General features: G+C 41.0%; 1 protein-coding gene across 3 annotated transcripts in view; it reads left to right on the top strand.

The window, feature by feature from the left end:
- The window catches only part of LOC131223338 (DNA-repair protein XRCC1), a 31,551-nt gene extending 5,694 nt beyond the window's left edge, over nt 1-25,857 (top strand). Inside the window, exons 3-10 of one of the 3 annotated variants that reach the window (XM_058218714.1) lie at nt 662-714; nt 844-1,032; nt 9,461-9,563; nt 12,237-12,322; nt 16,419-16,529; nt 22,283-22,369; nt 24,591-24,919; nt 25,616-25,857. In XM_058218714.1, the coding sequence (XP_058074697.1) occupies nt 662-714; nt 844-1,032; nt 9,461-9,563; nt 12,237-12,322; nt 16,419-16,529; nt 22,283-22,369; nt 24,591-24,919; nt 25,616 (959 nt within the window). In that variant the 3' untranslated portion in view covers nt 25,617-25,857. Of the gene's footprint in view, nt 1-661; nt 715-843; nt 1,033-9,460; nt 9,573-12,236; nt 12,323-16,418; nt 16,530-22,282; nt 22,370-24,590; nt 24,920-25,615 lie in introns of all 3 variants that reach the window. The other 2 variants (XM_058218713.1, XM_058218715.1) reach the window with 2 other exon arrangements.
- Nucleotides 25,858-27,125: the final 1,268 nt, after the last annotated feature.

The following is a 27,125-nucleotide window of genomic DNA, read 5'->3' as shown; positions in this document are numbered from 1 at the left end:
ATTGCACTATGTATACTTTGTTTGATTTTGACTAATTTTAAATCCTTCATATTCTAAAGCACCCATCCCTTGTCTTGTTAATCAAAACTATGTCATCTGCAAACAACATACACCATGGGATCTCTTCTTGCAAATGCCTCCTTCACTTGTCCATAACCAATGCAAAAAGGTATGGGGCTCAATGTCGATCACTGGTGCAAGCCTATGGTAATTGGGAACTCACTTGTCTCTCCGCTGGTGGTCCTCGCATTTGTTACCAGTTACCACTTCCTCGTACATATCCTTAATCATGTCAATATATCCTCTTGAAACTCCTTTCTTTCCCAACACCCACCAGATTAATACTGTTGAAATTCCTTCCTTCAGTGGTCCACAAATATCCTGTTAAGAAGTGAACAAAGACAATTGGAAAAAGGCCATAGATGGCACAGCTAGGATCTTCTAATCTGCAAGATTTTCTGAGCATCTCATTTCCACTGTGGGGGTCCACTTCCATTCAGTGGCTCATCAAGGAAAGATTCATTGTTCTGATGCTTTGGGACCCGGGACCTGCTCATTCCTCTCAGAAAAGAAATTGTTAAAACTGGAATACCAAGTAACTTGCTTTCAAGGGTAGGCCATATTTCTTACAGAACTTCTAATTGAGGTGAAATTACTGCAGATAGGGGTGAAATTGCATCAGATACGGGTGGTTTGGATTTCTTAAAGCTTTTGGTAATGACGAACTTTCAGCTTTTGGAAATAGTTTTTGACACTCTTGTCTGTGCCTTTTTCTTCCCTATCCATCTTTTCTGTCTTTCAAATTATTAACTGCGACTTCTATTGCAATTCTGATTTGGGCAGGAAGGGGTTGTCGTTGTGTTGTCAGGGTTTGTGAATCCCGAGCGTGGCATGCTGCGCTCACAAGTGCTCGAAATGGGCGGTGAATATCGACCTGACTGGACCTCAGACTGCACTCTGCTTGTTTGCGCATTTCCAAATACTCCAAAGTTTAGACAAGTTGAGGCAGATTGTGGAACTATTGTTTCAAAGGTTGCTACTGTCTTGCCTTATGGTGTGTTATTATCTCAATGTTTTATCTGAATGTTTTATCTGTCCATGTTCAAGTAGTCTTGCTAGATGCATTTCCTTTTTTGGGATGACCTTTTTCTTTCTTTCTTTCTTTCTTTTTTTCCTGTAACAATCCTATGATTTTATTATTTTTTTTGACAATTAACTGACCGATTTCATTAAAGAAAAGGAAAAGAACAAAGGAGGAGGGAGACCGCTGAGATTGCGGCTACCAAAGCTCCAAACTAAAACAGATTACAATTCTTTAAATTAATTGAAAAGGAAGCCCACTCGATCAGGAAGTGAAAAACTCTGCAACAATGAAATCCACAGACCGAGCAGTATCCCTGAAGCAACGCCCATTCCTTTCATCCCAAACTGCCCACCAAACTGCCAAAAGGGCCAACCTCCAAGCAGCGGTCCTGTCCTTGTCTAGGGAAACCCCGTACCAGGCTGATAACAGATGATCCGTAGACTGAGGGGAGGACCAATAGACTTGAAAGGAGGAAAAAATTGTTGACCATACCTGACCGAAGAAAGGACAATGAATAAAGAGATGGTCTACTGATTCTTCCTGGGCCATGCAGCATAGACAGATGTTTGGAATTACCATTCCACGTTTTCTCAGGTTATCAACTGTTAGGACTCTCCTTTTACCCACTAGCCAGCCGAACACCGCGATCTTTGGGGGAGCTTTAAACTTCCAAACTTTGTCTACCATAACCTCTGCTCGATTGTCACCTTTTCTGCTGATACACTGAAACAAGGAACTCACCGAAAACCTACCCTTTTTATCAGGACGCCAAACTATACTATCTGGACGAGACTGATCTGGAATGATTTTGGAGATGCGGAGCAGCAGTGCCGTCAGTTCTTCTATTTCCCAGTCTTGGAGATAGCGGCGACAAGGAGGGCACCAGACTGTATCATTCCCAATACCGGAGTAGCATTCAGCAACCGAAACGGATTTCATCGGGGCCAGACAGTATATATTTGGGAACTGGACTTTCAATGCAGTATCATCCATCCAAATATCTTCTCAGAACTGAATCCTGTCTCCTTTACCTAAGGAGAATTGGATATGCCCACAGACCTCTGACTGAGTGGATAGAATATCCCTCCATAGGGGAGAAGCTCTATACCTGGAGGAGGCCTTTGTCCACCGGCCACCCACTAATCAACCGTACTTGCATTTGATCAAGATATTCCACAGGGCCAGGTCTTCAGATCCAAACCTCCATAGCCATTTTCCAAGCAGGGCCCTGTTCATACTCTTGAGGTTCCTAATTCCAGCACCCCCCTCACGAATGTGCTGACACACTTCCTTCCAATCAACCAAATGAAATTTCTTTTCCTCCATTCCATGCCAGAGAAAATCTCTTCGTAATCTTTCCAAAGTCACAAGAATTGAAGCTGGACATTTGAAGACAGACAAAGAATAAGGGGAGATTAGAGAGCGCAGCTTTTATGAGAGTTAACTGAACCCCCAGGGACAGATTGATTTGTTGATGCTGCTGTTTGGGGTTTTACATCTTCTTTTAACTGGTTAGACTGCTTAGATGTGAAATTAGGCCGTGGTTTTGATCATGCAGAATATTGTATGATGAAGGGAGATGATTTAATTTAATAGTTTGTCCTGTGACTAACAACTAGGCATGCTTTCTGGAAATTAATGTTGGGGCAAGCTCGAGTGGTACTGGTACCACCATAAGTTGGTGGTGCTGTGCAAATGTGGGGTTCACGTGATGTGTGAAGGTCATCCAATCCGTCCATCAGATGCCTCACCTCACAGTGCACCCACATGTCAAACGTCAGCCTGATCCGACATTCAAGGGGGCCACAAACAGGGAAAATGTGAGAGGGAACGAACACTTCTGGTTTACAAAGGGGCCTGCCTGAATATCAAAACAGCCTGATTTTTGGCACATCCTTCGTCCAGAACAGATGAAGCTTCAGAATGGCCTGGATTTCATATATACGACACGGTGGGCCCTCCATGCAAATCAAGGGTGGACCGCCCACCCCAAAAAAAAATAAAAAAAAAAAAATAAATAAAATTGTTCCCTGTGGCTTGGCCCACCTGATTCACGGATCAGCATGATTTTAGGTACCTTAGGGTAACCTGTGCTGAGGCATATGATGGACGAATTGGATTTTATGCATGCATCATATGGGCCTCACATCTGCCTGTTACCACAGTAGCTTATGTGGTACCGGTGCCATTGGAGCGCGCCCTATTAATGTAATATTATGCATGTTGTGACAACAAGATTTTTTGTTTCCTTGAATCATACTGATGAAACAAATATTTGTTTAAATTTGGCATATTTATAAACATAGTTTTGCTTTGTGCATTTCTAGACTATGTTTATTTATTTTATAATGACATTTGAATTATGTGCTTGAACTTGATGATTGGTGTTTCCTTGCACATACAATTTTCATCCGTAATGCATTTGATGCATTATACGAAGAAACAAAATCAAACTGTGAGAAACAAAGTGAATGGTAAATGTTACACTATTTACTGCTGGAATCATTTCTTGTCTTATTCATTATATTATATGGCCTACTTGATTTTCATATCATTGTTTTTCTATAATCTATGGTTAGGCATACGGTGAGGTCATCAAGCATACCATTTTGCATAATGTAGCATATTCTTTTCCGTGTTTATTTATTCATAATTCTCATATTACATTTTCATTTGCGCCTAGGATAATTATAATGCTTCATGAGTGATATTTGATAGATTTATCAAAGGGAAAGGGTTTCTTTAAATGGATGGAGGATGCTTTGAAGATGTAATATGTGAGATGATGTTCTTCTAAGCCATGCCACAGCACCTCATAGTGTCATGTACTTAGTGTTGGTGGATACATAAGCTCTTTAAAAACAGCCCAACCATTTATTGCTTGCTTTGGTCAGTTCCTTTGCTACTGGATGTATTCTCTAGTTTGGTTTGATTGCTTAAGCAGGAGAGGAAGTAACCCTCTGAAACAAGTGCTCTTTCGGGTGCAAATGAGTTAGGTTGACTGTTGACCTGATGGATCATTAACCTGTTAAATGGCTTGGATTTGAAGTTGGACCAGTTGATACAAAACACTGTTTGGATATTAAACGGGTTGGGCTCGATTCCTCTAAAATGACCCAACTTGGCCTGATTTTTAAATTTCTTGGGTTTGGACCATATCAAAATGGATTCAACCTAGATCCAACCTATTAAATACAAGGAATTAAAAAATGGTTATGTAACAGCCGTGATGGTCGTTACGTAACGGTAATGGTGGGAACCATTATGCGTTACTTATGGGGCCATTACAGAAAAAATGGCCCGTAATGGTCATGGTGGTGGCCATTATGGCCACCGTTACTGTTATTGAATACCTTGGCTAAATCACCATTCGGTGGCACCTTTAGTACATACATATGTACTCTTGTGAGCATTGTCGCAGGAGACCATCCATGCGAGAAAATGAAGGACCGGCTTGTGTGGGCCCCAATGTGATGTGTTTGTAAAATCCAATCTGACCATCATGTGTGTCACCCCATGTTTCAGACAAGGCCCAAAATTTAGGCAGATTCATGATTTAGGTGGACCACACCAATGGAACCAGTTGAGATGGAGATACCCACCCTTGATTTTGTATAGGGTCCATCGTGTTGCGTATGTGAATCCACTTCATCCACTAGGTTTGTGACCCAATATCATGCCTAGGGCCCAAAAAACATGTCACTGCAATTGAGGTGGGCCTCAATGGAGGAGTGGGCGTTTGCTCCCAATTGTTTCACATAGTGTGGCCCCACTTGAATCATAGATTGGCCTGGTTTTTTTGCCCTTCCCCTAAAGCGATGCGACACACTTAATGATCAAAGTGGATTTTAACAACACATCATAGTTGGCCCATGCTGTTAGGCCCAATTGATGTGCACAGATGGCCTCTTGTGAGCAATCTCTTGCAACATTGCTTGTAGGAGACTCTCCATGCACACACATGCATATGTATGTATTGTCATCATTATCTAAGCCTTATCCCAGCTAATTGGGTTCGGCAACATGAATCCTTTTCCGCCATACCACTTTATTGATGACTTTAACTTCAATTAGACCATAGGTCATCAAGTCTTTTCTTACTATCTCCACCCAGATCCCTTTAGTCCTTACCCTTTAGAGCCTTCAACTTGTACCAGCTCACTTCTTCTAACCATCACAGTTCTTGGTCCCTGTTGCATATGACCAAACCATCTAGGTCTAGTTTTCCTTGTCTGCTTGATCTCCGTTGCTACTCTAAAGTTCCCTTGAATGCATTCATTTCTAATTCTATTCTCCCTCATCTTTGCACTCATCCGTCTCAACATCCTCATTTCAGCTACACATTTGATGAACATTTGCTCAACATTTTGTCCCATGAAGCATGTTTGGTCTTATAGCTATCCTATAATTTTCCCTGTAGTTTAATTTGTTCACAACGATCACATAAAACTCTAGAAGCACATCTCCATTTCTTCCACCCAACTTGATTTTTATGGGCAACATTCTTTAGAATTATCAACCCAAGATATCGAAAGTTGTCATTCTTGGGAAACTTCTTGGTCAACAATCTTAACTAATTCTTTATTGTTACTAAAATTGCATACCATATATTCTATTCTACTTTGACTAATTTTAAATCCTTTAGATTCTAAAGCACTCCTTTGTAATTCTAGCTTTGTTTTTACTCCCTCTCCTTTTCAATCAAAACCATCTCATCTAGAAACAGCACACACCATGTGATCTCCTATTGTAAATGCCTCATTACCAAGTCCATAACTAATGTGAAAAGTTACGTGCTCCATGCGGACCCTTGGTGCAAACCTACAAAAATTGGGACCGTCTCTCCACTAGTGGTCCTCACATTTGTTGTCATCCCCTCACACACATCCTTAATCATATTAATATATCCTCTTGGAACTATCTACACCCAGATCCCTTTAGTCCTCACCCTTTAGAGCCTTCAACTTGTACCGACTCACTTCTTCTAGCCATCATAGTTCTTGGTCCCTATTGCACATGACCAAACCATCTAGGTCTACTTTTCCTTGTCTCCTTGATCTCCGTTGCTACTCTAAAGTTCCCTTGAATGCATTCATTTCTAATTCTATTCTCCCTCATCTTTGCACTCATCCATCTCAACATCCTCATTTCAGCTACACATTTGATGAACATTTGCTCAACATTTTGTCCCATGAAGCATAGTTGGTCTTATAGCTATCCTATAATTTTCCCTGTAGTTTAATTTGTTCACAACGATCACATAAAACTCTAGAAGCACATCTCCATTTCTTCCACCCAACTTGATTTTTATGGGCAACATCCTCTAGAATTATCAACCCAAGATATTGAAAGTCGTCATTCTTGGGAAACTTCTTGGTCAACAATCTTAACTAATTCTTTATTGTTACTAAAATTGCATACCATATACTCTGTTCTACTTTGACCAATTTTAAATCCTTTAGATTCTAAAGCACTCCTTTGTAATTCTAGCTTTGTTTTTACTCCCTCTCCTTTTCAATCAAAACCATCTCATCTAGAAACAGCACACACCATGCGATCTCCTATTGTAAATGCCTCATTACCAAGTCCATAACTAATGTGAAAAGTTATGTGCTCCATGCGGACCCTTGGTGCAAGCCTACAATAATTGGGACCGTCTCTCCGCCAGTGGTCCTCACATTTGTTGTCATCCCCTCACACATATCCTTAATCATATTAATATATCCTCTTGGAACTCCCTCCTTTCCCAACACCCACCAAATCAACTCTCTAAGGACCCTATTATATGCTTGCACTAAGTCAGTAAAGACCATGTGGATTGTGGAGATCCTCTCTCTATATTTCTCCATCAATTGTCTAAGTAGGAAAATAGCTTCAGTGGTAGACCTCCCTAGCATGAAACAAAGCTAATTTTCCAATATATTCGTCTCACGATTAGTGTTTGCTCGCTCAATCATTCTCTTCCAAAATCCCGTTATATGGCTCTTGAGTTTTATCCCACTATAGTTAGGGATCATTTGGCACCATGGATTTGGGGGGTTTGAGGGGATTTCAAATCCCCTGGCATGTTTGGCACCATAAAGTAATTGAGGGTTTCAAATCCCCTCAAAGAGGGGGTTTGAAATCCAAGGTGAAAGCTTGGATTACATCTAAAATCCTTCCAAGAGTTGCATGTGTAACACGGGTGTCACTAGACTATTAATCTATTGGGCACATGGCCCACTGATGATATCCCAAAACATTTTGATTATCAATTGCACCACTATAATTACTTTCATATGATGATTTGTGCCGTCCTAAAATTGTCCATGTAAATCAACAGTTAAAAATCATTGGTTAGTCACTCAAATGTGATCTTGTGCTTGTGGCCCATCCAAGACTTGGAATTTCATCATTTTCGGGCAAAGTATATATTTCAACGGGCTTATTACAACCATTGTGTCAAACATTACATACTTACACTAATTAGAGATATTAAAGTTGATTTAGTAATTAAATTCAAACCCCTGTAAATATACTATGCATAGCTACTTTTGGATTACAGGGGATTCTGAATCCACGGTGCCAAACACAACAGGAGGATTTCAAATCCAGGGGGTTCCAAATCCAGGGAGTTCCAAATCCACACTCCCAAACAGACCCTTGGTACCACTCTATATATATGTATGTATGTGCGTGCACACACGCAATTACAAATGATACATATATACGTGCACATGTTTGTATGTGTACATACATACATCTTTGTGTATGTAGGGATGTATGTGTATATCTATACACATACTATATATGTATTGTATGTGTGTTTGTACATATATATGTATATGTATGTACAATGACTTGTACATAAAGCTGACCCCAAATAGTTGGGACAAGGCTATATTGATGACATTGATGTAATGACTAATACGATTTCATGGCATCTATAATTTACAGTTTCATACATTTTCTTTCTTTCTCTTTTTTTTTTTTTTTATTTGAAAGATCAGTTTCGTACATTATTTTATAATGTAATAACAATTATAATGGGCAAAGTTGGTCTTTAATTTAAGAGAACAACTTCAATGTGCATGGTATGTAGAATCAGTTGCCCACAGTTCCCCACCATTGAAGATGGTTGCAGAATCTAGGAAGCATTTCAAATTACGAATTTTTTTAAAGCCCATTTTGAAATACATGTTATGATTAGTCTTTGATTCAAAATTTAAGGTTGCTCAGCTCTCTGAAAACTGAACCCAAGTAACTTACCAGAAGAGAGCGTGTTAAGATGCCAACCTACCATTATTGGATGGTGGTAGATGTGAGAACACACAAGCTTTTCCCTTATATAAAATATAACTTAGGTTCTCTTGTATAGATATCTCATTCTGGCGATTTCGTTTCTTTTCATCACACCCATTTAATTTGGCGTGAGGGGGACATGTCCTGAGTTCTCCCCAATGCATGTTCAGGTGGTTGCCCATATGAATGTTTCATTCTAGTCCTTGGACATTATCCATTAGATAATCATGTCAGATTTGGATCCTCTTAGAGTGGACCCGATCCATTCAATGAAGGGTTGGCTTATTTTTTGAATTAGATCTGACCGAAAACCGACATAGTTGTTTATGGTCAGGTCTGAATTCACTTAAACTGATCTCACATGAAAAAGAGAGGGTAATTGGAGAAATGTGCAATCCCTCATGCTCCAAAGGAAGAGACTATGCGTACTAAATAAACAGCGCATTATAAAAGAGAGTTAAAACCCTAGCATCCTAAGCTTATCTAGCTACACTTTTTTTTTCATGCCAACTGCCAATGTCTCACGTGTTTAGACATCCAAGCCCATGAGAAAGATGGGCCCTGTTACGAAAATCACTGGGTTCGATAATCATGCTGTTCCACTGATGGGACACCATCAAACTAATCAGACAGCTGATGGTCTGCCCTAATGTACAGGTGTGGCCCACTTAATAAGTGGGTTGGCCTAGTTTTTGTGTGTGAGAACTTCATGATGACTCCCACCTTTTGCACCACTCATATGTCCTACACAAGTGACAAAATGTGGCCAGAATATCACTGTAGCATGGTAAGCTTAGCATGTTTATGGTTGTATTTGTCATTCATAGATTTAATATATGCACTTTATGGTGGCTTAAGTTTCTGCACTTAATATTGTAGTGCGTGTAAATAGTAACCTTGAACTGGTTAAATAGACACTTAAATGCTTTGGGCATACTATCCAAAGAAAAATACTAAACAGAACCTGAATGGAACTGACTATTCGACAATCTTCCTGAGTGAATGGAGCTGCATGCTTGAATCTGTTGTCAACGTTTATTGCATTACGCATGCTATTCAATTTTACTAATTTGAGAATGACTAGTTTTATTTTAGGAATGGATATCAGAGTGTTATAACCAGAAGAAGCTTGTCGCGATCGAAAGCTATCTTATGCACGCTGGAAAACCATGGCGGAAAGATAAAAGCTCCAATGCGGGTATAAGAGGTGATGTAAATGTTATTGGCAAGTGTTGTTGCGATTAGCGCAAGGAGAGACTGAAGAGGCGATTTGTGGCACATATGCTGACAAGCAACATGTGTGCGAGGTCAGATCCATTCATATGTGAGTACCACTGTAAATGTCCTGGCTTCAGAATTAGGCTAATCCACTCATCAGGTGGGCCTTACATGTATGTTGAATAGTCCTTGGTCATTTGTCCCTTTTTTCCCCCTTGAGTGTCTGTTTTTTCTCATACATGTGTGGCCCAACAAATGGGTGGACTGACCTGAGTTTTGGGCCAGGACATGTTCATAGTATGTTTGATCTGCAACTGACCCAGATTTGGCAACATGTTGCATGTCTGGTATGTGGGTTGCAAATTTCCTTGTCAATCTCTCCTGGAATGAATTGCTATAGCACTTCTCTGTCTTGTTTCCAACACTTTGCAGATCTTCTATTTTTGAACCAAATTCCATTATAGCCAAAACCAAAGTTCTATATATTTAGTTGATTTATTGTTATCTATCCATCTTGTCATCTTCTTCATTGCTTATGAATAAGTGGGCAATTTGACCAACAGTTCAAAGTCAGCATAAAATTGTGGTCCATCAGATGATCAGGTTAGACTGATTTCTTAGAGAAAGAATCTATTATTAGAAATTATGAGTGGCCTGGATCTTGCACACACCTTAACATGCAGGATTCAAGTACAAGAGAATTTCACTATCTTACCTAGCATTCCTCCCTCTGTAGTGATCATCCAAACAGCCATCCCTATACACAATTGAATTGCTATCTATTTCAATCATGTGTCCAAATTTGCCCTTAGCTTTCTTTTAGGATGAATAATGCCAACAAATATTTGGTGGTGGTCATTTTTGTTTCATTTAAAATGTTTGTTCTTTTGCAATTGGGATGATGTTTCTCGTTCATGGATTTATGTGCTAGTGTGTGTTTTAAATTCGACATTAGCAAAAAAGGTGTTGGGGATATACTCAAATCTATAAATTATACAGTTTATATTTCTTTCACTGTTTTTTTTATTGGCACATGGAATTTATTGAAGTAAATCCTATACTGAATATGTACAGAAAAGGGAAAAGCAAAATGCCAGGATCCCTCAAACTCAGTCTATCCACACCCTGATTTGCCAATGAGTTAGTAGCATCCATGTTTCCCTCCCATTAAGTATGTGACAGCCTGTCCACCTCCACATTTGTCTAGTAGGCAAATATCATGTTGAAGTCATTTGATGAGCACTAAGTATGGAGATATACATGCAAACAGGATTCTTGTACTGCTAGTTAATGGAACTTCACAAGGGCATGAAGCCGTTTTGAGGACAGGACTTGGAGCTGAGTTTGGCATGTAACTTCAATCGAGGGTGGGGATTAGCTTGTACCTGGTATCATTTTATGCAATGGAGAGAGGTTTTGTTAGTCATCTTGTCAAGCGTCATGCATGAATTCATTAGAACATACTGGAAGTGCTCAACTTACTATAGCTGCTGTGCATTCAAAGATCATATGAATGAAAAGGATGTTTTATTTGAGGGTTATGACCAAAGCTAAGTAGTGTTGATGATATTTTTCTATGAGGCATGAGGTCTATTGAAATTCATGCAACAGAAGGGTTTAAATGAAGCCCTCGAATGGTTATAGTTCTAGGAAAATGTATCCCAGATGCCACTGTGGGGATTTTAATCGAAACATTAGGCAGTTTTTCTTGAGATATGAAAGAAAGATACACAAGCTGACATAATGCTCTTTTTAGGGTCAAATAAGCAATAATACCCTTTGATGGGTCTGCTTCCCATATGTACAACTTATGGGAACAAGATAAAAGGTACTACTGATGGAGGCCAGTGGCAAGGGCAAAGGGCAGAGTGTTACATGACTAGATGGTCTCTGATTTCGAGGGATGTCAATTGGTTAGGCTCGGGCTGAGAAAAATCAAAGTTTTGCATAGATCTGTCCCTACCAGTTCAGGATCCAGATGCCAAAACCAACCCAGAGCCAGCGAGTTGATAGCGCCACTGATTGCCTGCCCTACTGATGTCATGGTTCCTAGAGTGGCATGACCACTACAAGAAGTGCACTTCATGATCTCCATAAGGTCCCAAACAGAACTAATTCCTGTGAGTGTGATATCATGATAATTCGGGGGCATTTTTGTTTTTCCCAACAATGAGACAGGCATAACTTCAAGAAATGTATCCAATCGAATTCAATAACTATGTCAGTATACCATTGAAAAAAAAAACTGTCAATTCTCTGAAAGTATTAAGAAATGGCTATGTGACCATTAAATACATCATAATCTTAACAGTCCAGCATATGAGATTGCTAATTATTGTCACATGGTTGTGTGACATTGTTCTCACAGGGTTCTCCTTCGGCACGGATCAGTACGTTTTGCCTTATGTGTATTTATTTCAGCCTTTGCATGCCATATTGCATCAGTCTGATTTGTGTGAAAGGAAAACTTACCAAGGAGGAGTTCCTGCTTTGCTTGTTTTTTGTGATACTACCATTAAACTGAATACCACTCTCCATCTTCTTCTTCTTTTTTAATCTTCTAGGCTGGAATATATTGCTTCCAGTGTTATCTGGATTGCAAAGTGCTGACTCCACTAGTCAATCTATTTTCTTAATTTTTGTGTACTTGCAGATCAAGAAAATTCACGACCTCAGAAACCTCACAAGCAGGTTGAAAAAAGGCCACATCAAAAACTGATTGCCTCTGCTAAACCGGAAGTGAGTCTTAACATCTTTTGCCTTTCTTACGAATATGGGCGATTCATCCAAGTACTGAATTTTTTTTTTGAAGCAACGGGAATATATTAAAAAAGGAGAAAGAAACAACAGGGGCTGCCGAGATGGCAGAAAACGAACAAAAAAGACTAAAAACGACTAGAAGCCTACAAACAGAAAATTGAAATCCTTTAGAGACGGAACATTAGCTGCCCATTCAATAAGTAACTTCTTAGCTGCCCATTCAATAAGTAACTTCTTAGCCACGGAGCCCACAGCTTGAACAGAAGAATGGGAGTTGTTGAAGCATCTGTCATTCCTTTCCTTCCAGACCGCCCACCAAATAGCGATAATAGCCATTCTCCAAATCCTGGCATGCATCCAATTTGAACCCATGCCAATAGGCCAATAAATGAGAAGCAGTACCCGGCATGCATCCAATTTGAACCCGTGCCAATAGGCCAATAAATGACAAGCAGTACCCGGCATGCATCCGCTGAGTTGAAATCTGACAAAGAAATCCGCCCAGATCGAGGAGATAAAGGGGTAGTGAAGCAGCAAGTGATCGACAGACTCCTCACTGCCCATACAGCAAAGATAGATGTTTGGGAGCTGCATACCTTTTTTAAAAATAAAAAATAAAAAAAATTGTCTATCATGAGGATCCAATTCTTAGAAGCAAGCCAAGCGAAACAGATAAACTTCCGGGGGGCTGAGTTTTTCCAGATAAACGAAGAAGCTGAAGAAGCAGGGGACGAAATGGAGTCCAGGATCGAATACAAAGATCTAACCGAAAAGCGAGAAGATTTGTCCTGAGGCCAGACAATTTTATCGGGCTCTGTCTGATTCGGGGACGCAAAGAATAAGCGATGAAGAAGTTCAGTGTATTCGCCTATCTCCTAATCATGAAGGTTTCAGCCGAAAGGGATATTCCAGACGATACCAGAATCGGATATGGAATAAAAATTAACCACGGGATTCTCCTTGTTGACTACAATGCGATAGATAGAAGGAAAACTGTCTTTAAGGCTTGACTCCCCCAACCAATGATCTTCCTAAAATCGGATCCCTGTACCCCTTCCCAATTGGAATATGCACTTTTGGACGACAATTTTTTTGGACCTAAGAATACCTTTCCAGATGGGGGAAGCTCTATAGGCAGATGAATCCTTCGTCCACCACGCCCTCGGGGAGGACCCATATTTACCTTTAACAACTAAGCACCAAAGTGCGTTCGGTTCCGAACCCAACCTCTAGGACCATTTACCAAGAAGGGCACTGTTCATTGTCTTCAACTTCTTGATGCTCGCTCCCCCTTCCTGGAAGTGGGTACAAACATGTTGCCAGTCGAGAAGATGAAATTTCTTCTGATTGTCTTTGCCACACCACAGGAAGTCTCTACGCAGTTTGTCGATCCGGAGGATCACTGGATTCGGGCAGTGTAATAGGGACATGAAATAAATCGGAATGTTGGATAAGGCAGCTTTAATGAGGGTAATCCTTCCCCCCATCGATAAATATTTGCATTTCCATATCGCCAACATCTTTTGGAATTTGACCACCACTTTGTCCCACATCGATATTGGAGGGGGACCAATGGCGAGCGGTAAACCCACGAACGAAGTCGGGAATTGAGCAGAGGAACATCCCAGTGATTCTGCATAAGAACGGAGCTCAAGGTCAGAAATATGGATCCCAAAAATCTTGGATTTCGTCATGTTAATTCTCAATCCAGAGACTGCTACAAAACACCTGAGAGTCGTGTGAAGATTATTGATTGCTTTTGACTCCGCTTCCACCATGATGAGAGTATCATCTGCGAACTGAACATGAGAGATAGGAGTTGAGACTCCCAGCATTGAAATCCCGCTGAAGAGACCAGCGCATTGGCCCTTGAGGAGCATCTGGGATAGGGCTTCACCAATAATTTTAAAAAAAAAGGAGGGGGGAAAGTGGATCCCCTTGGCGGAGACCTCTGGAACTAGGGAAGAAGCCTTTTGGCGTACCGTTGAGAAGGATCGAATAGTGGACTGATTCAATGCAAGCCTTAATCCATTGCCTCCATTTTGCACCAAACCCCATGCGAAGCAACATATATTGTAAAAAACCCCAGTCGACATGGTCGTAGGCCTTCTTGATGTCGAGCTTGCAGAAAATGGATTTCTTCCTTGACTTGTGGCAGGAATGTAGCACCTCGTTAGCAATCAAAGCGTCGTCGATATTCTGTCTGCCTCTAACGAATGCATGCTGATACTCAGAGATCAGCTTTCCCATAACAACCGATAGCCTGGTAGACAGAATTTTTGCTAGAATTTTGTATGGGCTGCTAATCAAACTGATAGGTCTGAATTCGGAGAAGGAATTAGTGCCGACAATTTTGGGAATGAGAGCTATGAAGGAGGTGCCGATACCCTTAGATATCTTACCCCTTGAATGGAATTCGTTGAGGAAGGACATGACGTCTGGGCGAACAGTGTCCCAAAAAGCTTGAAAGAAAGAGATGGGAAACCTGTTAGGACCAGGGGCTTTGTCACCTTCCATCGCAACAACAGCCACTTGAGCTTCCTCTTTCGAGAAAGGAGCCTCCAAAAGGTCCACATCCGACCTCAGAAGGACAGGAAAGAGGATCCCATCAAGGCGAGGCCAAATCCATCCCTCGGAAGAAAGAACAGCCCTGAAATGAGCCACAGTGAGATCAAAGATCTCAGCAGGATCGTCCACCTGACGACCTTCAACGGTGATGCTCTGAATTGCTTTCGCTCTAGCCCTCATGTTGGCAATGTTGTGGAAATATTTGGTGTCCTATCACCTTTCGATATCCACTTGGTCCTAGATTTCAGCCTCCATGAGTGCTTGTCTTCAAGAGCTCTGGTCGATAAGGCTTGAATGATCGAAATGCGTCTTGATAGGGTAGCCATAGGGAGATCACGACTTTCCGCCGAAGAGTCAATGAGCTGTAATTCCGCAAAGAGAGCTTCGGTCTCCAGATTTCTCTTGCGATATACTTCTTCCTTCCATATTTTCAGCTTACCTTTGATGAATCTAGGTCTGCAAATCAGTTTGTGACCAACGAAGCCGTCCACCTGGGCTTCTTGCCACCACTGCACAATATTCTGCTTAATACCATCAAAGCCAAGCCAAGCAGGGTCGAATTTGAAGGGTTTTGGACCCCAGTTATCCCGAAGCACCGAAAGAAGGATGGCGCAGTGGTCAGAGGTTTTGGACCCCAAGTACTGAAAATTTTATCACAAACAGAATGCCAAACCTCCATTTGGTTGCTTCAATTAAAATTTGGAAACTATGATACCGTATGCAATTTAAATTGGCTCAAGAACCTTCTTGCTCAAACCCATGACCTTTGATGCAGGACAATTAACCACTTGCTCTAAAAGCTCGAACTGTTAGAGTATGGCAAATTAATCCATTTATCTCATAGCCTAGGCCCCACATCTCATGGATTAGGACCTTGGCCGAACCCCCTTCGTGGGCTCTTGGCCCCCAAATCACATGGGCCGCCCACCCCGAGTGTGTCCCCGCATCCCACGGGCTACCCCACTCGAGCCCGGTGTGAAATGCTCCTACATTAATCATCCCTGGTGAAGAGTCTCGAACACGAGACCTCCCCTGTGGACCCCAAATCACATGGGTCACCCACCCCAAGTGTGTCCCCGCATCCCACGGGCTACCCCACTCGAGCTTGGTGTGAAATGCCTCTGCATTAACCTTTTCTTGTCTGGAGGTGGTCGTACCAGTAAAAGAAAAACTACCATGAAACAATGGTTTAATATGTACCATAGGTTTGTTTGATTTGGTTTGGTTTTCGTTTTCTTTTTTTGCTTCCAGTATAGGAAATTCACTAACATTTTATGGAAAATGCAAATCTTGAACTTTGGAGTACCAGAAATAAGGTACATGAATAATATTAAACCGGACGTGAATAATCTTGGTCTAACAAAGATTATTATAACTTGAATGTGGTTCCTTTCTTTCAGTTTGGTGACTTTGTTCACTTTCTATTATGTTCTACTGTAAATGTTCAATGCTTTTATTGCTTTTTTGTTTATCTGATTCTGATGGTATCTATCATCTTCTCATGCAGAGTGGAGCTTCAAATGCCATTAAAATGCATCTTTCTCCTTCCAAAGTGAAGGTGTGGGCAATCGATGATTTGAGTAAAACCATTTCATGGCTGGAGAGTCAAGAAGAGAAAGTGAGCATAGTGATAGTGGTTTCAAGCCATGCATAGTGTTTTTCTGTCCCTATTTACTTAGCTCTTGTAAGTTATTTATGCTGCCACTTATCTGGTCTATAATAAATAGACATTCTATGGATTTGGAAAAAAAGGGTTTATTCGAAGCTCACAACTTCTAAGTCGTCTTGTTTTGTAGTGTCATTTGTTACTTTTGAACTTTTTTATATCAAATTCTTCATATTCTTCCATCACATTTTGTTTTTTGTTCACTATTCATGCTTATATTTCCATATTCATTATGAAACAATATTTATGGTACGGAATGTAAATTAGTGGAAAGAGAGATGGAATTGAGAAGAAGAAAAAGAGAGGAGAGAAGAGAATGAATGGAGGCAAGAAAGGGTTTAAGTCAAGGCTCATGCCCCCCTCTCCTTTTATATTATAGAGTTTCACAATTACAAAATGCCATTAATAACAAAAGCAAAAATTCTCTCTATGTCTTTGACCAAAATAACCCATCTAATAGGCCCATATAGAATTCATTAATATGCTCTCTCAAGCCTAGAGCATGGATATTATCTATGCCAAGCTTGGAATATACATATCTGTAGCCTGAGTGGAACAAAGAGCCTTGGTGAACACATCAACATGTTGGTTCTGAGATTGAACATATGGAGTAGAGATTTCGCAACTAGAAACCTTCTCACGTATGAGGTGATAGTCGACTTTGATGTGTCTAGTTTTTTCGTAATAGACCGGATTGTTTGCTATGTGTGAAGCAGCTTGATTATCACAAAATAACCGTATAGGTAGGTGCACTATAAATTCAATTTTTTGCAACAATTTCTTGATCCACGTCAGCTCACAGGAGGTATGAGCCATTGTTTTGTACTTTGCTTCGACACTCAATCGGGCCACCACACTTTGTTTCTTGCTCTTTCATGTAACTAAATTTTCTCCCACAAATGTACAATATCTATTAGTGGATCATTTATTTGCTAGGGAACCTGCATAGTATGCATCTGAATATCCTATGACCTGAAGATGGTCATTCCTTTTATATAAAATTCCTTGACCTGATGCTCCTTTGAGGTTAACACAAAATTCAAATAATTGCTTCAATGTGAGATACTATCGGAGAACTCATGAATTTGCTTACTACATTCACTGCATAGGATATTTTTGGTTAAGTAATAGTTTAGTAAATAAGTTTTTCAACCAATTTTTTGTACCTCCCAGGATCCTCTTGATCACTTACAAGCTTGTGATTATCTATTAGAGTGTCAACTACTTGGTCTCAAGAAGACCCATCTCTTTGAGTAAGTCTAGAATATATTTCCGTTGACTTAGATCAACTCCTTTGGATCCAACTACTTCTATGCCAAGGAAGTGTCAAAGATGACCCATTGTTTTGTGAGAAAATGTTGTTAAAGATACTTCTTTAATTCTTCAATCCCCTTGTTGTTGCTTCTAGTAATAATAATATCATCCACATATACTACAAGCACGATGAGACCTAAGATACCTTTCTATACAAAAACAAAATTATCAAAATAGCTTTAAACAAAACTATAGTTTAATACAACCTTATTGAACTTGTTTAAACCATGCACGTGAAGACTATTTAACCCATAAATTGCCTTTCGCTGTTTATACACTTTTTCAATCTCCCCCCGAGCAACAATTCCAGGAGGTTGCTCCATATGAACTTCCTTTGTAAGATCACCACAAAGGAAGGTATTTTTCATGTCAAGTTGGAAGACGGGCCAACCATGATTAATAGCTATAGACAGTGTAACTCGAATGGATTTAACTTGGCCACAGGAGAGAAAGTTTCATTGTAATCATCACTAAGTGTTTTAATATACTCCTTAGCGACTAGGCGAGCCTTCAACCATTCATCCATACCATCAAGATGAAACTTGATTTTGTAGACCCATTTGCAACCCACAACGCATTTACCAGTTGGAAGAGTATTAAGTTTCCAAATGTCATTCCAATGAAGGGTGTCCATCTCTTCCTTCATAGCTTGCTTCCACCCCTTATGTAACAGAGCTTTCTCATACGAGTTGGGAATAAAGTCAGTAGACAAGGAGAGAGCAAAGTTGTGGAAATTCGGAGGTAACCAATGAAAAGAACATATTCAGAGATAGGATTATCAGTACACATACACGTACACTTTTTATCTCGATAACAAATGCAAGAAAAGAACCTCACAAGCACAAATGTGGGTTGACCTAGCGCTATTGATGAGCACCACGTTTGAACACTTCACTCGATGCACACGTTGGCTCAAATAAAAGAATCATCCCACACATGCACTATTTCTAAATGGATACGAAGAAATATAGTTACGAACACGGCATCCAACATGGGAAACAACACATACGTTTGCAGTGATCACACATGGGTTGATATTATTCAAGAAGCCAATGTCTTCATTCCTCACGCACACATGAACCATTACATAAGGCTCAACACACAAAACAGAAGAAGAAGAAGAAGAAAACCTAGGTTTCTTTAGAAAATTTGAGCACAAGCAAGTTAAGGGACATCGAGGGACAAAAGCAAAGAAGACATGGAGAAGAAGGATCAGAAATGACGTAGCTCAAATACCATGGAAATTAGTAGAAAGAGAATTGGAATTGAGAAGAAGAAAGAGAGAGGAGAAGAAAATGAACAAAAAGATGATAATAACCTATCAGGCCCCCATTCATCAAATTACCTAGCATCAGTGAGCGTGTTTGTTAAACTCGTGCTGTGAAGAAGCCATAGGGCCTCTTTCAACGTACTCCAGAATGTGTATCAGCCCATCCATATTTTGGTTAGTTTGCTAAATACAGCAAAATTTGGATGGTCAGATGTGCTAAACACTCCACAAAAGATGCTTATTGATGAGAATGGAGTGAAAAGGGTCCTGTTATCCTCCCATTCTCATTCTTAGTGGTGGACATGCTCTCATGTCTGCATTTTTGGGTATTATGCCCAAATAGAGGTGTGGTGCAAAGCCATAACACCCATGATGAGTTCATCATCATCATCATCATCTAAGTATTTTGATGCAGGACATAAAAATTAACTATGATATACAAGATCTCAGGCCTTAGATCAAACTAATTCAAAAACATTTACATAAAATTTCCACATCCCACACAAAAGTTCAAACATTCATGCAAGGGGAATTTGTGCGGGTCCAGGCCTACACATGTTGGGGCTGGATCAATAGAAATTATAAGCTGAACGATACTCAAAGGGAGGTAAAACTCATCCACACATGCACAGTAATCAATCCTTAATTCAAGAGATTCACCAATTTCAATTCAGAGAACCCTAGGATTAGAAAAGGGGCAAACAAATTGAAAACAATGCAATCTAGGGTTAGGGTTATGGAAAATAGGTATGAGAGATAAAATAAGCAGAAATTTTGAACCTAGCGACAGTCCACGTGCGCGGATAGCAGGTCAGGCCTGACACACATGTGAAGGGGCCCCGAATGCGCAAAGTGCCTCCTTAGCTCTGGTTGGCTAGGGGAGGGCTTCAAAACTCTCGAGTTTCGTGTCGATCAGATGCGCAGTCTGTGCGTGGTGCTTCGCCGAAGTTTCAACCCTCCTGCAGGGCCAGGTTCTGGAAATCGGTTGTAGAGAGAAGAACTGCTGCAAAAGCTGACGGATTCGAAGCGAGGATGGTTGTAGAAGGTGAGAAGAATGGATGATAGAAGATAGGGGCGGATCGGGATAGATGTGGCTTCGCACCCAATTGGATTTCCACAACTCAAGAACTCAGGGGAGTAGAAAAAACGCAAGAATTTTTATTAATCTTCAATGAGAAAAAGAACTAAAATGGGTACCTATTTATAAGAAAACCCCATATCTCAAAACTCGCGCCATGTGCGCAACCTATTACTTGGCGATGAAGTAATAAAAAATAATAACTAATCAAAATAATCTAAACCGTCCATAATATTCTAAATAACAATAATAAGCAAAACCTAAAATATGAGATTAAATGGACTAGTGGGCCACGATCATGAGAACCCATGATGGCTTTACTTGACTATCGGGCCCACTCTAATGAATCAAAACTCAGTTTTCTAACTAGGAGACCCTCCCTAGACGTCATCATCGAGCCAGATCAACGATGAGACCCTCCTCCTTGCGTACGTGCGTAGGGGGGTAGCGTACGTGTGCGTGTGCACATGATGTCCCCATCATATTTTCTTAATTAATTGGTGTCGACTACATAGGATCTTGTTTTACAATTCCACTCCTTCAAGGGCCAGACTTTCAGCTGGACCACAAGTCATCAAGTCTTTTCTTACTACCTCCACTCATGTCCTTTTGGGCCTTCCTCTTGCCCTTTTAGAGCCTTCAACTTATACCCACTCACTCCTAACCTGCGCAGTTCCTGGACTTCATTGCACATGGCCAAACCATCTAAGTCTACATTCCCTCATTTTTTTGCCTATTTCCTAAGTTCCCTTGAGTAAATTGATTTCCAATTCTATCCTTACATGTCTTGCCACTCATCCATCTCAACATCCTCATTTCAACTACACTCATCCTGTGAGCATGTTGTTCCTTAATTGCCCAACATTTTGTACTGTAAAGCATGGCTGGTCTTATAGCTATCTTATAAAATTTCCCTTTCAGTTTGCCTGGTACAAGACGATCACATAAAACTCTAGAGGCACATCTCCATTTCTTCCACCCTGCTTGAATTCCATAGGCACTCCACTCTTGTAAATTATCAACTCAAGATATTAGAAGTGGTTGTTTTAGGAAACTTCTTGGTGAGCAATCTTAACTAATTCCTTGTTTCTGCTCCTATTGTTACTAAAATTGCAGTCCATATATTTTGTTTTAGTCTGACATATTTAAATCCTTCAGATTTTAAAGCACCATTCCATAAATCTAGCTTTGTGTTTACACCCTCCCTCATCTTGTCAATCGAAGCTATGTCATCTGCACACAAAATACACCAGGCGATCTCTTCCTATGAATGCCCCGTTAACTTGTCCATAACCAATGTGAAAAGTTACAGGCTCGATGGCCACCCCTAGTGCAAGTCTACAGAAATTGGGAACACCCATGATGAGTTAGTTGTCTTGAGTAAAGTTATAATTGACATCCACGTTTTTCACCCTTTCATGAAACACTGGGTTCAAAGTAGGGCTGTCGACTGTCCATGCCCATTTTGCAAAGTAAGACCCAGGCCTGAGTCCAGTGCTGACCTGTGACAGGCCAAAATAAACAGGCCCAAGCTTGATCTGTGATGATTAGGTATGGCTCAGGTCCGTGTCCGGCCCTAGCCTTGTGTGCAAGATCTAGGCTGTTCATTTGGCATGCCTAATCATGCATGTTTTGACAAAAATGCCCTTGAAAAACCTCAAACAGTCCATGTCGGGCCGACAGGCTCTTGAACTCAGCCTGAGCCTGGCTTGGTATTTTGGCCCAATCCGAACCAAAGCAAGCGAAGCCCAAAAGCCTGATGGGCCAGCCCAACCCATTGGCAGCCCTAGTTAAAAGTGACCTTAACCGCCGCGTTTTCATGAATCGTGGTCTGTTTCTACGACAATTCTGTTGGATATTTGCTTGCAATAAGCTATGATTCTGTTGAATCATAGCCTGACTATCATGGACCATAACTTCTAAATTTCTTTTCTTTCAACTCTTGCTCTGCATACAGGTCGACTTGTATTTAATGAGTTATGCTTGCCATGTCTGGAATTTGGTTTTAATTCTCGGTCTCTGCTTTTCATTTTACATCGACAGCCAGAGCCAAGTGAGTTGAAGAAAATAGCTGCAGAAGGGATTATAATTTGTTTGGAAGATGCCATAGCCGCTCTCAAGGAAAACCAGGTATGATGTTCTCACTAACGGGGATTTTTTATTTCTTGAACTACGTAAAGTGCTGTCTTTTCACCAAATGTGGGTTTGGGCAAACGGCCAGCGTTGTGGGTGTGCTCCCAACAAACGTGGTTTCGATTTCCCTCTCGCGCACTTACCGAATGCACATGGTTTGTGGGTGATTGTGTGCATCCGCAGGGACTAGTCTCGCCTTCAAAAGGGGCAGGGACACCCTGTTGTCATTTTAAAAAAGGGCTGTCTTTTCAAATATTTGTTTATCATTTCAGGTCGTTGGTGCACACCCATAAGCATGTGATCAATGCTTTCTCATGCAATATCGTGCTTTATTGAACTATTGGATTTACATTCTACCATATGACATTTCCAGCATGAATTTTAACACATCAGCAAAAAGCCTGGTTTCTAGCATGGGCATTTCTCTTGGTGTTCAGAAGATGGATGACCCAAGATTCCTGGACTTGTTTTTCCTAAAACTAGCTAAAGCCTAAAACATTAACCACGTCTTTCTCAGATTTTCAGATGGTAGTGCTGTTTTTGGAGTGACAAAATACACCTTGTTTCAAAATGAAGCTCAATCTAAGATGAACTATATGGATGAGAATTGCCTGTGCCCCAACTGACAGGAAGTTCTTGTAGGCGGAAGCTATGTGTCCACTCCGTCCAGTTTCTCCAGCTCATGTTATGACATGAGGCCAAAAATGAGGCAGATCCAAAACTCAAGTGAGCCACACGATGGGAAATAGTGGTAATAGGAACTCTCACCATTGAAACCTTTCCAGGGCCGACCGTGATGTTTATATGTATCCAAACTGTTCATAAGTTTATTTGCACTGGGATGAACTGAAAACACAGGTATTAGCCTGATCCAAAACTTCTGTGGCCCCATGAAGGTTTCAATGGTGGACGTTCAATCCCCACTTTTCTGTGGCATATCCCTGTTGAGTTTTGGATCTGACTTGTTAACTCATGCCCTAACTTGAGCTGGTGAAACTGATGGACAGAGTGGATGTCACACAAACATCGCAGTGAGCACCATATAGCTTCCACCTACAGGAACTTCCTGTTGGTGAGGGGCACAGGCAATATGCTTCTGAATTATCTGATCCTCAACCTGAGGATATGCAAAGTATCGTCCGGATTTCAGTTTGTACAGGTATGGTTCAGTCATCAGTGATCGAAACCACTAATCTGATGGGTCATGGGGCTCATTGTGGATGGACCATTCCCCAGAAATAGCCTCAGTGGACAATACTGACCCTTCAATTGGTGGCCTGCAACTGGTCAGTTAAGAAGAGAAATATGACGGGAGTCCACATTCTACTTAAAGAAGGCCAGATGTTGGATGGCCAGGATCCTTGTATCCAAGAGATCTTTTTCGAAAGGCTTCATCAACAGTGGGGACTGGGGACACCTTCTGAGGGTTCAGATTTTTTTCCATCTGGAGATTTTTGGTTCATCCACGGTTGGGAGCCGTTGGGAGCCATAATACAGGCAGTTAGGATCACTGAAGTACAGGCCCCTCTTGTACAAATTGAAAACCTCAGGGTTTCTATGCATATCCTCAAGTTGAGGATCATATAATTCCTCCCAAATGATTGATTTATGTCTTACATCATAAATCACAATTCTATCAGAAATTAAAGCACCTCATCTTTCTTTTTTTTTTTCTTTTTTTCTTTTCTTTTTTTCCTGAAATCTATACTTTTTTTCTGCAGTGAGTGTCCATAATGCCATTAATTTTTGGTAGGCTGTAGACCATTTTAGATTTATTAGATTGCTACAATTCTGTTTCTAAGAGCTTTGCTAAGCAAACACCAGTGTGCAATAAAGCTTGTGTAAATGCCACCCGTGTGTCCGCATGGCACATACATGTGAGATCTATTCTATGCATCCGGTTGGTCCAACCTTGTACATGGTTTCTGAAAATAAAATCTGGTCCAATCATGTGGATGGGTTATAGAACTAAGCCAAGTTTTTCAGATCTGCACTTTTTTTTTTGAGAACTGTGGCCCCCTGATCAGTGTATCAACCTGATTCTTGACTAAGGCATCAATATAGTGTTGCCATTCTGATGGATGGATTGGACCTCAGACCTATTGTGCCATGCTGTGGCGTGTACATGAGCTTTATTGCATGCTTGTGTGGGCTTAGCAAAGCTCCTATTTCTAAATGCCTTTCTACTCAAGAAACTTCTAACCGAATTTATCTTTAGGATATTCACCGTGTGACAGAGCAGTGGAGATTTGTCCCTCGTGTTGTCGAAGAGTTGGCAAGACTTGAGGATGCAAGAAGTAGCAGTGGGTCGCTCTCAAAAGAAGAGCTTTCTGAGCAGGCTATCACCTGTAAACGGGTCTACCAGATGGAGTATGATAATATAGATGCTAGTCCTGTAAAAAAGAAGCCAGAAACAGATGAGGACAATGACAAGAAAAAAGGAATCATGTCTGATGATGCAGGGTTTGATAGTGATGAGACAATTGTAATGACAGAGGAAGAGATAGATGTTGCCTGCAAAGATCTGGCTTCTAAGCACAGGGAATGGTATGGAAATGTTTGAATTCTTCACGTACCCTAACCGCAGTTTACTTGAATAGACACTTCATCGTACTAGTGAGCACATCCATTCAATGGGTTGTAGATGAGAAAATCATGCAATTATTAAGGTGTGGGGGCCACCATGGTGTGTGTAGGGCTGTCAATGGACCGGGCCTGGGGTAGGTCTTCAAATTTCTATTTTTTCAGGCCTGAGCCTGGCCCATTGACACCCCTATGTGTGTGTGTGTGTGTGTGTGGCATCCTAGCCATCCAGCAGTGTTGCCCCACCATGATGATGGGATGCCCCAAAAATCAGGTGGGGTAACAGGTTGGACCCCATGCACTACAGTGAGCCCTATACCCAACTAGTTGCATGATTTTCTCATCGACAACTAGTTGAGTGTGAGATTTGGGAAGTCCTAGAAACATAGGCTGAACCATGATTCCATTTCAAATGAGAATAATATTATAATGGCCCCAACCCATTAGTATTACAATCCACGTTTTGTGGGATGTGCCAAATGGCCCTTGCCTCTACAACTATGCACCATTCTGGCATCATTCTATCCAATTAGCTTATGAAACAATTCGAGGTTTCTACAAGATACTCATTGCTTCATGTACTCTTGGTAGGGTACTCCTTGCTTCATTTACTCTTGGGTAGGGCTTGATTCTTATGTTCGTCTTTCTTCATGGATGCAGATTGAGGTTATCTATAATTGGTGCTACAAGGTCGGATTACATGAACCAGGTTTGTTTGATCCATTACCAAACCACCAAAGGAAGTTATGTGTGTGTTTTCTTTCCCTATCTCACATTCCCGCCATGAAATTTAAGAGCCTCAATTGGATGAAATGGAAGACCATCGATGCTTCAGCTTAACAAAAGTGAGAGGTGTTCTTTTCTGTACATGGTGCATGAATAGATTTCAGTATTGTATGTCATGCTCATCTGTCTTTACTCTCAAAGAATGGACACGCCCTTTGTTCATCATGGTCATGGACCCATATGTGCTTGATGGCAGTCATGTCGGAATGTTTGATGCTTTAGGCCTGTTATGGATGCAGAAGAGATAATTGAACTACAAACAATTTAATTTAATCAAGTGAAATAACGAAATTAATGTTTTCCTGTAGCTTATAATGAGGTTGTATCTGGCGAATCGTAGTTCTGCTTCTTTCAGTTTGAATGGTTGGGAAATTATAGTGCAGTTATTTCCTTGAGGTCTCATCAAGGGGCTGTTTGGTTACTAAAAACATGGTATGTGGTGGTCTTGTCTGAACAGAGCAGTTCATTCATCGGAGCCTGTTCAGACACCCTTGGTTGGACAGATGTTTCCAAACACAACTTCAATGGTATAACCAAACAGGCCCTAAATGTCATCATGTCAAGCTTGTACGATATCCATCCTGCCCAAAAGATTGGCCTCGTACCTAGGGAAAAAAGATCAGACCAGTTCACTCATCAGGTGGGCCACACCAAAGTACATTCAGCACACCTGATGAGTCGATTGAGCTGATTTTTGTGCTATGTATTCTTCATGCGGTGGCTAACCTTTTGGATCGATGCCTGTTTCTCACCAATTTGCAAGCTCATTTTAGAGAAGGAGCCCGAAAATGAGGCAGATACAAAGCTCAAGTGGACCACACCGCAGGAAACAGTGGGGAGATTGACTTCCACCGTAGAAAACTTTCTAGGGCCCACACTGATGTTTTTTTGCTTCCAACCTGTTCATAAGGTCAGATAGACCTGGATGAAGGGAAAACGCAAATATCTGCTTGATCCAGAAATTTTGTGGCTCCCAAGAAGTTTTCAACGGTAAGCATTCAATCCCCAACTTTATGATCCACTTGATATTTGGATCTGCCTCGTGAATAAAACACATGCATCATGGTAGGGCCCACAGCTTTGACACCAGCTAGCTGGCCGTTATTGGGGTCACCAGCCAAAGGGCGTCCGTGGAGCACACCTCCGCACGCACCTCTACACAGACACAGGGCCATTGAATTTGTAAACATGGGTGCACTTGAAAATTGAGCATTGTGACCAGATAAAATCCCACCTGATAGACGGCTAGATTAGCTACAGCCGTTTCTCACCGCAGAGGTGTGCCTGGGGTTTGCAAACCTCTGGGAAACTAGCTGGTTTAAAATTTGTTAGATGTTCACATTCGATGTGCCTGTGTGCCCCACCTAATGAGTGGTTGGTCTGT

Source organism: Magnolia sinica, chromosome 13 (assembly GCF_029962835.1).
Source record: "Magnolia sinica isolate HGM2019 chromosome 13, MsV1, whole genome shotgun sequence".
Classification (NCBI taxonomy): Eukaryota; Viridiplantae; Streptophyta; class Magnoliopsida; order Magnoliales; family Magnoliaceae; genus Magnolia; species Magnolia sinica.
The sequence above is the reverse complement of the archived record's forward strand: the minus strand, read 5'-3'. Positions and strand labels throughout refer to the sequence as shown.